Source organism: Tauraco erythrolophus, chromosome 17, assembly GCF_009769465.1.
Source record: "Tauraco erythrolophus isolate bTauEry1 chromosome 17, bTauEry1.pri, whole genome shotgun sequence".
Taxonomy (NCBI): domain Eukaryota; kingdom Metazoa; phylum Chordata; class Aves; order Musophagiformes; family Musophagidae; genus Tauraco; species Tauraco erythrolophus.
The window spans coordinates 10,025,078-10,033,860 of record NC_141481.1 but is presented as its reverse complement, the minus strand read 5'-3'; the positions used below and the strand labels follow the sequence as shown (position 1 = coordinate 10,033,860).

General features: G+C 44.7%; 1 protein-coding gene across 1 annotated transcript; it reads right to left on the bottom strand.

The window, feature by feature from the left end:
- Positions 1 to 4,681: 4,681 nt before the first annotated feature.
- On the bottom strand, positions 4,682 to 8,394 carry NUDT1 (nudix hydrolase 1). Its single transcript, XM_009982894.2, has 3 exons — positions 8,243 to 8,394; positions 5,068 to 5,213; positions 4,682 to 4,854 (listed from the first exon to the last, which is right to left on the bottom strand). Exons 1-3 carry the CDS (start codon positions 8,392 to 8,394, stop codon positions 4,682 to 4,684), a joined length of 471 nt encoding a protein of 156 aa, XP_009981196.1.
- Positions 8,395 to 8,783: the final 389 nt, after the last annotated feature.

Below are 8,783 nucleotides of genomic sequence, written 5' to 3'. Positions count from 1 at the left end.
ACTCCTTAATTGTAAACCACTCATACTGTACGAGCAGAAGAGCTGCAAGGTAGCTTGTTGATTTTCTTCTGGAGGTTCTGACATCCATCTGTTGAGTAGCTTTAGGACTATTGGAGAGCTGCTGACCTAAAGGCTAGTGTTTTCTTTGGTTTACTATCAGATGAAGTATTCTGTTACACCAGCGGGCTGGGACCCAGTGCTGATAAAATTCATTAGGAAAAAATCAGTATTTATCAGGATGTTACTGTCATTCTTTTTTTTCTGGCTCTGGGTAGCATTGGATTGTGTTTGTGAAGGAGAGAAGACGATAGCATGGTCCTTGGTAATGGGCTTTTTAGAACGAGTTATGATTGTGCTAAGGGGACTGAACATTCTCCGTGTTTCACTTCGTATCTCTGGTGACTTTCCCTCATGAGGCAAAGAGTCGGAGGAGGAGATTTTGCGTGTCATTCCCTCAGGAGGGGAAGTCGTGCATATCCTCTAGAGAAACTAGTAAGTGAAGAAACTGCAGACGTATGCAGCAAAACTCTACGTCAACAGGACTCCCCTGAACCGAACTTCTCTGGAGCTAAAATAGCTGCCAAAGGGGAATTTGAGACTTGGCTTCTTAGGGTATTGTTTGAGTGGGTAAAAAGGAAGCGCGTTAACAAGGATGAGTGCTCACTGTCAAACTGGAACCATTACAGTATTTTCCCATTGGGGAACTTCCCCATTAGCAGGAAATATATTTAAATCCTCCAATCATAAAAGCTGCTTTTTTTTAAAAAAAAAGAAATAGAAAAGTCAATGCAACGTGAAACTCTTCCTAGTCCAGGTGGAAATTATGAGTTAGTTTCTTCAGCTAGGAGCAAGATAAGAAGTTACTTGCCCAGTTTTATGAGACTGGCGTAACCATGACACACACCCCTGAAAATGTGGTAAAGTGCACTTATGTGGGTGAATTTCTTGGGTGCTGGGCCGTGAGCAGTGTGTAGGGAGTCTTTTTCACAGTCCTGCTCAGAATGCATTATTAAGAGCTTTCTATAGCAGTTCAAATGTTAGTTCTCTTCTGAGTCTCTCCTCCTGCACATCGGCCTTGCCCAGTGAGACGGATTTCCTTCAGATGGCTGTGGCAGATTTGATTCCCTCTCCTGAAGGTTTCCAAAGTGATGCAGAAGAGACTTTGCTCACAAGCCAGAACAAACTGTCTGGGGTGGGAAGTGTTTCTGCAGTACAGTAACAAGATTTATCTCAAGAACAGCACAAAAGGTTTTTCTGTTCGACCTTGTCTTGATTAGGAAAATAGTTTGTGGTTAAAGTGCGGAAAGTGCGTTACCGTATTTTTAAATGCTCTTCACTCCTAGCATCTTTAGATGGTGCTGGCTGGTTATGGCGTGTCATTGGCTTAGTCTTAGTACTCATCCTCTCATTTAGCCTTGTTTGCCTGATGTGAGGAACAGGCAGATTGAGAAAATACTGCATGTTTTGGGGCAAGATCTGATATCTGTATGATGGATCTTCCTTGTAACTTGCCTGGCTGGGGTAGATGACTGGGCTGTGTTCTGTAGGAGTACTTGCAAAGTGTTAGCCTGAATGGGATTGCGCACTTCTCACGTTGAGAAAAAAGTGACATTTTTGGACTTTATATAAAAACGAAAATCAAACCCCCAAAAAACCCAAACATCAAAACCACGTTTAGGCTTTAGACTAACTCTTTCCTGTACTCCTTCAAAGCAAGAAATGTAGAGACTGTTACAACGATAAATACAGGCCACATGGGAATTACGTTGTTTTGAGAGGACACCCATTCCTCCACTGTCAGCCCTTGCCTCTGAGGAGAGCAGTTTTGTGGGTGGGGTTCTCTTGTTTTGATTTTACTCTGTTCACCTAGTGTTTTGAGAACAGAGGCCCAGTATTCTCAAAGCTGATACAGCTAATAGCACTTTCAGAGTTCTTACTGGACCGTCAAGCTTCTATCTCATTCCTAAACACAGGCATACACTATCTCATACAATTCTTAGTTTGCAAACCTTGTTTTTGGGAGACTGGTCAGTGTGCAAATAGCACTATTATGTTTACCTCAATAGATGAGGGATTTCCTTACTGTATTTATCCTGTTTAGTTTAGGCATTTGTCAGACTTGGAGAGCAGCATCAAGTACAGCTTGCTTCCTCTAGAGGAATGCAGCAGGGAATCAATCAAGTTGACTTCAGTTGTCTGCCTACCCTAATCAACGTAGGGGAAGCAGTTCTAGTTACCTCCGTGCTACTGCCTTCTGCAGCAAACAGCCCAGCTCTACGCAAGGGTGAGAACAAGACTTAATGGAGTTAGTTCCTGTTGCTGGTAGCTGGGTAGATGGCAATAAACACTAAGCAAACCAGAAGACTAATTGAAGAGTGCATGCTGCCTATCCAAGCACTGATGCTCCTGTAAAATGTAGCGCCAAAGAGTTCATGTGCCTTCTTGAATGGGAAGCTTTTTGTGTATTGCTTGAGCTCATGGGGACTTTCATGTGTTCACGTGTGCGGTATCACTGCTCTTTGTAGTGATAGAAGAGGCCTCCAATCTTTCTGTCAGCGTGTCTCTCAAAATCTGTCGTGGAGGTACCAGAGTAGTAAACAGCTGAGAACCTGAAACTTTGCCTGAAAAATGTTTTCTCAAAAGGGCTATATGTTTTTGTTGCTCCTAAGATCTCCTCTGCTTCAAGCTGTGAAGTGGCAACATGCAGGCTTTTTGACCAGCATCATGTGTTGAAAGGCTTTCCAAATGATATTTACAATACAACCTTAATCTTTGATCCTTCTTTCCCTCTCCTTCCCAACTCCTTGCAAGTTGCTCTTCCTAAGTTGTAACATGTTTTCAACAGTGCCTTGCTGCATTCCAGTGCTTTTACCTTCTACTTTGATCATGCAAGGGTGTAATTCCTGAAATTTGTTAACAGGCTAATTCACAATCTTCAATTTGTGCTGTTTCCTAAAAGATAGATCAGCAGCTGGGGACAGAACTTATTTAAAACATACCAGTCTCCACAACTGCAGCAGGAAGCAATAATGTAACTACTCTTTGAGATGAGCTAAAAGTCAGTGCTGGTGAAAGCATCTCCATAAAACGATTGAACCAACTGCAGAAGAGGGGATAGCAAGTAGAAGTGCAGAGCTGAGCCTCGCTTGTTTTTTTCCTACCTAAACTCCTGGAGGAACAGAGTAACTTGCTCGCTCTCACCACGCAACCATTTCCACCAGGAAATAAGATAACAGATACTGGCTGCCAGTTGCTCCCTTGCTTACCACACAGTAAGGTCTTACATCCTGTTACAAGCTACCCCATCCCCTTGTGCCTGTTTTTTCTCCTCTACTTGCCCCAAGCCATTCTCCCCATTAGAACAGCCAGAAACCCTTACTGCTATCTCAGACGCAGAGGTGAGCATCAAAAACCCTGTAAATAAGTCAGTGTGCAGCACAAAAGGAAAAATAAAGCGTCTAAGGTGTTAACTCTTATCCTCTAGGTCTGAGCTGGGGCTTACTGAGCATATGAAGAAGGGTGTTTTCGAGTGGTATAAATTATTCAGAACTGCTGGAGGGAGACAAGAAGAACAATCTTGTTCAGAGGGTGTGAATTTTGCCTGCCTGGAATATTCTGTATCTTTGCTTTGCTCAAATAGCCTTATGTATGAAGCACTTTATCCAAATGCAGGAATTAAAGAACTATTACTACAGCTGGTAGACTGGAAATGTTTACAGATCCTATATTACATTCCAAGATTCTATCTGTAAGTGTTATATGTGTTTGTAAAAGTGTTTAAAAAAACAAACCCAAAACTTGTGTAAGAAGTTACATATGTGATGTGTTATTTCTAGCCCAGTTTGATGAAGCTTTTGCTGCCCAGCGTGCTGAGTTGCGCTGACCTGAATGCTGAACAGGTCATCTGCTACCGACGTGTGGCAAAGCCTGCAGCCATAGGTGATGGCACTTTGCAACAAGGACTTGCTGAAAGTTGATTTTGTTCAGCATATTTTTACCTGAAAGGCTCAAAACAGTTCCAGGTTCACAGCTGGAGCTGCAAGAGCAAAAGCAGGGCTCCAACATCTTCCTCTGACCTTAACTCCTGTAACCTTACGCTACCTTCAGCTGGAGAATCCTGAAGGGATCTCTACCTAAACTTTGCAAAAGGCTTTCAGAGTGTTGGTCAAGCCTCACCTTGTCCCAGGAAGTAATGCTCAATGCTAGAAACTGGCATAGAGGAGGTACTTAATGGATTCTGCTGCAGTCCACTTAATGTTTCTGTGAAAGGACACCAACTCCTGAAAGGCCTTAAACAGTCTAGAAGGTAGCTAGCCCTTTACAACAGAACAACAGATACTTTTACTAAAAATATTTTTAATCTTTTTAAAAAACATTTCCAGCCACGAGGGAAAAGCCTAAAAAATTAGCCACCTGAAAAAAAAAAAAAGGTTAACACTAAGTTTTTAATAGTTGTGATCACATAACCACTGAAGTATACCACAGCCAGGGACTTCACAGCGTGGAAAATCTCATTACTTTTATTTCTGCTCTAAGAAAACCCCTTATTTTCTTTACTTCTCAGTGACCTGGCAAATAAGTCTCCTTTGCTGGATTGGTGAGAAAGGACACCCTTCTACGTAGTACTCATGGTGTTCTAGCCCAGTGTGGGCAGCAGCACAAGTTGAATGCTTCTGTTTTCTTAAACTTCGTCCACTTCTTTCAGAGTGTGCTCCAGGATAGTGTCTTGTCCCTGGAACTTAAAATAGCCACGAAACAGCTTTTTCTGAAGCAGCAGGGGAAACCAATAGGCATCATCTGCCCACATGTGATTGAATGGCACCTCATCCAGCGGAAACCACTGTGGACGCATTTCTGGTGGGAGAAAACGAGAACTTTGCATGAAACTTTCTCTCGTATTTTTTTTGCTGCCCAGACTTTAAAATCTGTCAGCAAGCAGCTTCCCTCTACAGCCTAGCTGCCTCTCTTCTCAAACGGATTTCGGCACAAATAGTTCTGCATTTCTTAAGAGCAGTACTATCTCAGAAGAGAATGCACATCCTTCCTTCCCCTTCACTAGCTACCTACCATCGCTTTCTGTTGGCTCTCCATGAAAGTGATCTGCCCGGAAAATGTGAACTTCCATCAGTTCAGAGTTGCCTTCAAATTCAAACGTGATCTGACCCATCTTCTGCAAAGTGTCCACAGTCAGTCCACTCTCCTCCAGGAGCTCCCTACACAAGAAATAAGACTTCTTTACATGAAAGCGAGCAGTGGGAGGATAAAAAAAGCAGTCATTGGCTTTGCTTGCATGTTCAGAACACTTCCAGTGAACCAAAGGTGAAAGCTGCACCGGTAAAACAGCCAGGCACAGCCTGCAGAGCAAGGCAGAGTTCTGGCTTGCACCAGAGTAGGAGCCTACTTACACCAGAGCGGAGCCATGTTACTGGCTTGTGTGTTATTTCAAGCTCCTAAAGGCTAGTAGGAAAATAGTCCATGTTGGAAGGGGAAGATTAGGGAAAATTGATTGTTCAGTAAAATTTACACTCCTTGCAACATGATAATCTTTTCTGAGATAGGTTAGAAGTGTGCTAACACTCGTGACTAGCTGGATGTGGTTTAAGACCTCTGAGATATACTTCATTTAGACAAGAAAAAGGCTTTGCTGACATCAAGCTAAAGCTTTTGGAATTGTGGGGAAGCGGGTAATAAATACTAGAACATCTGTACTGGCTACAAAAATCAGCTACTTCTAAGGCTAACAAGCTTCTTTAGGTAACACTGCATACTACACAACATGATTTGCACACAGAACGTTAGGAATGCCATCTCCCATTCAAATGCTGTGTAAAAAACTAAAGCAATTGTGTAAACTTTCCATTTCTGTTCCTTGGAAGTACGTTTAGCATAACGAGAGCCTAGAAGGCAAGACTTTTACGAGCCCTTTGAGACACTTGCCACACAGCTCTTTTCCATGCATCACCATGCACAGCTACTTGAAGCACATTCAATTACTTGCTCTGTTTATGCTACGCAGTTAGGGATTTTTTTTTTTATTTTTACTTGCCTCTAACAGAATCAGCATAGCTTGAAGTTAGTCACAGTTTTTCTAATGTACAAAAATAAGGAATACTTTGAAACAGTGTTATCTTCAGTTAAGGTTAATAATTAATGTAGTTGCATATTTGGCAGTAACTTAACAATTTTAAAATGTATCAGAGATAATCTTTAAGGCTCCAGCTTTCTTTGGCATCAATTTCATGGATCCCATCCTTCAAAATTATATTCCAACTTAATGTCTTAGCTAATTTTAGTTTATCTTCCTGAGAAACTATCTACGTCTAAAATAGAGGCAGTTTTCCAGCAAGGCTGAAAGCCTCATTTTACAGGCTGTGATGATTGAAAAACAAAGCACAACACTGCTATGGGTCTCTAAGCAATTTCTCTGTCAGCTGTTTGGCTCTACATAGTAAGGGGAAACATTACAGGTAGCAAACTAGAAATAACAGACTAGCTAAATGCTCTCCTTGTAGGACGTGCCACTGAAGAGCCATGGGTGCCTGGGTGCTCAGGGGAACATGGCACACCCAGTGGAGTAGAGAAATCTTACCAATACAGGAAACTTTTGTGGGTGTTTCAGCTTAATATTTAACTATCCATGCTGTGAGGACACTTCACACCTTATGCCACTGCAAACCCAACTGAGACAGTGCAACACGGAACCACAGCCTAATACCTGACCTCTGAATACAGAGCAGAGGTTTTACAAGTTAAGTTTGATGTGGACTGTGACACCACTTGGAGAAAAGCTGCACCTCGAGGCAGCACTGCAACAGTGTCGCTCCCCACCAGGAAGGTGGGCTGCGTGCCGAGCTGGCCCTGGCTCTGGGCACTGCTTCCTGCTCAGTTGACCTGGCAGGAATTGGTTGCGTCATTCCGTAGTAAAGTCCTACCAGCGACGTGGAAAGGGCTGTGGATGGGACTGTTCCACAGCCCGCAGCAGCAGGCGCTGGCTGTGCTGTGGCACTTTGCACTGAGGTGGCTGAAACTTTCACCACTTGACATCTGGTGTGGACTGAAGCTCTGTTTTCTAACTCTGGCTGGCACAGATAAACACGCACCTAGGACATCGAATGCTAAATTAGATCAGTAGATTTACACCACAGTGAGTGGTAGGGTAAGCCTAGCAAACGAAGGCCTGATTTAAGTAACAAAACTGATCTCCTTCCCTCCATGCAGAAATGATAAATTACATGCAAAGCCATGATGTAAGTGTCAGGTACATTAACCCCATGCATTGCTGGGTGCACAGCTGCACAGAGGACCCTTCTGTCCCCTGGATTAGCTCACCACAGAGCCCAGGCAGTTGCACTGGCACAGCTGAGGAGATGGTTCAGGGCAAAAGCTGTTAGGTAGCTGTTAAGCACACCAACACTGAACTTCCTGCAGGTGCGAGGGCAATTTTGGGCATATATCAGAAAGTGAGGAGGTGGCAAAGCATGGCTTTGTATCAGCAACGTTTATGTAAAGAACAAGGTACCTAATTTTTAGAGGAGTTCAGCAATTCAGCTGCGATCTGCTATTTGATTTTAGAGACTAGACAGAAGAAAACTTCAAGAAATCAGTACTAAAGCTTCCTCAATGGTACTATACCTCTGTACTGATGGAATTCAATTCTGTAACTCAGCATTAGGACTCAAAAACGCTGCCATGCGTTCAAATAATAAATTTCCACAGTGCCTTTCATAAGAGACCTCTGAGAAATTCTAATATTTTGTCACTACACTTTCACACAGTGCTAAAAACGCTACTGGAAGGTAGCACCTGTTCAATAGCTTCAAAATTTAAACAATAGGCAGTACAATGGCATAAGCTGTAATTCTGCTATATAGCCAAAATTAAACTGCACTTTTCTGAACAGTGTGAGAACCTCTGCCCACCACAAGCAAACCGAGTCTCAGTTTAGATCCCAGTCTGAGAGGGGGGGATACTCAGTAGACTGGATGACAGTTACAAGGTTTGCAGATGGTGGGCAACGAGGAGCAATCCTGTTTCTTTGTACGTGTGGAAGATCCCTCATCTCCAGCGGAGCAGGCGATTTTCTCCGTTCAGAGATGGCTCATGACTGCACTCACAGGTAACGCACTGGCTACTATTGATATCAATGTTACTGGATACTATCGTTATTGATCAGCTAAGCCACGGTACCTCCACCTGCAGCCCACCACCCCACAGCCCAACACATGCCCCAGAGCCCCGGCACCTGCGAGCAGCCTCCTCGATGCTCTCCCCCGGCTGCACCTTCCCCCCGAAGCCATTCCAGAGCCCGGCTCCAAACCCGCGTTTCTTCATGCCCAGGAGGACGCGGGACGGCTGCACGACCAGGACGAGGGTGAAGAGACTGGGAGTGCACATGGCTCCTGGGCGAGAGGGCAGGAGGGCACACCGTGCTGAGGGCTCCGGGCTGACAAACCCTGCACTCGCTGCTCGGTTCTCGGCGGCCCTGACACCCCCTACTGCAAGCTCAGCCCCGCAGACACCTTCCCAAATGTCTGGTCCCACCATCCCTGGCCCAAACCCTCCGTCCCCCAGTGATGCTCCCAATCCCTGCTTCTCTAGCACTCCCCATTGACCCTCGCTCCCCTGCCCCCCCTCCCAAATCCCTGACCCCCCCAGCACCCCCTCCCCAAATCCTTGACCCCCCCGGCACCCCATCCCCAAGGCCAGGCTCCCCCGTCCCCCGAGCACCTCTGCCCCAAACGCCTGATCTCTCCGCTCACCGCCGCGCCGCTCCCGCAGACGCG

Coding starts and splice junctions, on each gene's coding strand:
- NUDT1 (XM_009982894.2), bottom strand. CDS start 8,394: ATGTGCACTCCCAGTCTCTTCACCCTCGTCCTGGTCGTGCAGCCGTCC. Junction 5,214..8,242: donor ATCGAGGAGGCTGCTCGCAG/GTGCCGGGGCTC, acceptor TTTCTTGTGTAG/GGAGCTCCTGGAGGAGAGTG. Junction 4,855..5,067: donor AGAGCCAACAGAAAGCGATG/GTAGGTAGCTAG, acceptor TTCTCCCACCAG/AAATGCGTCCACAGTGGTTT.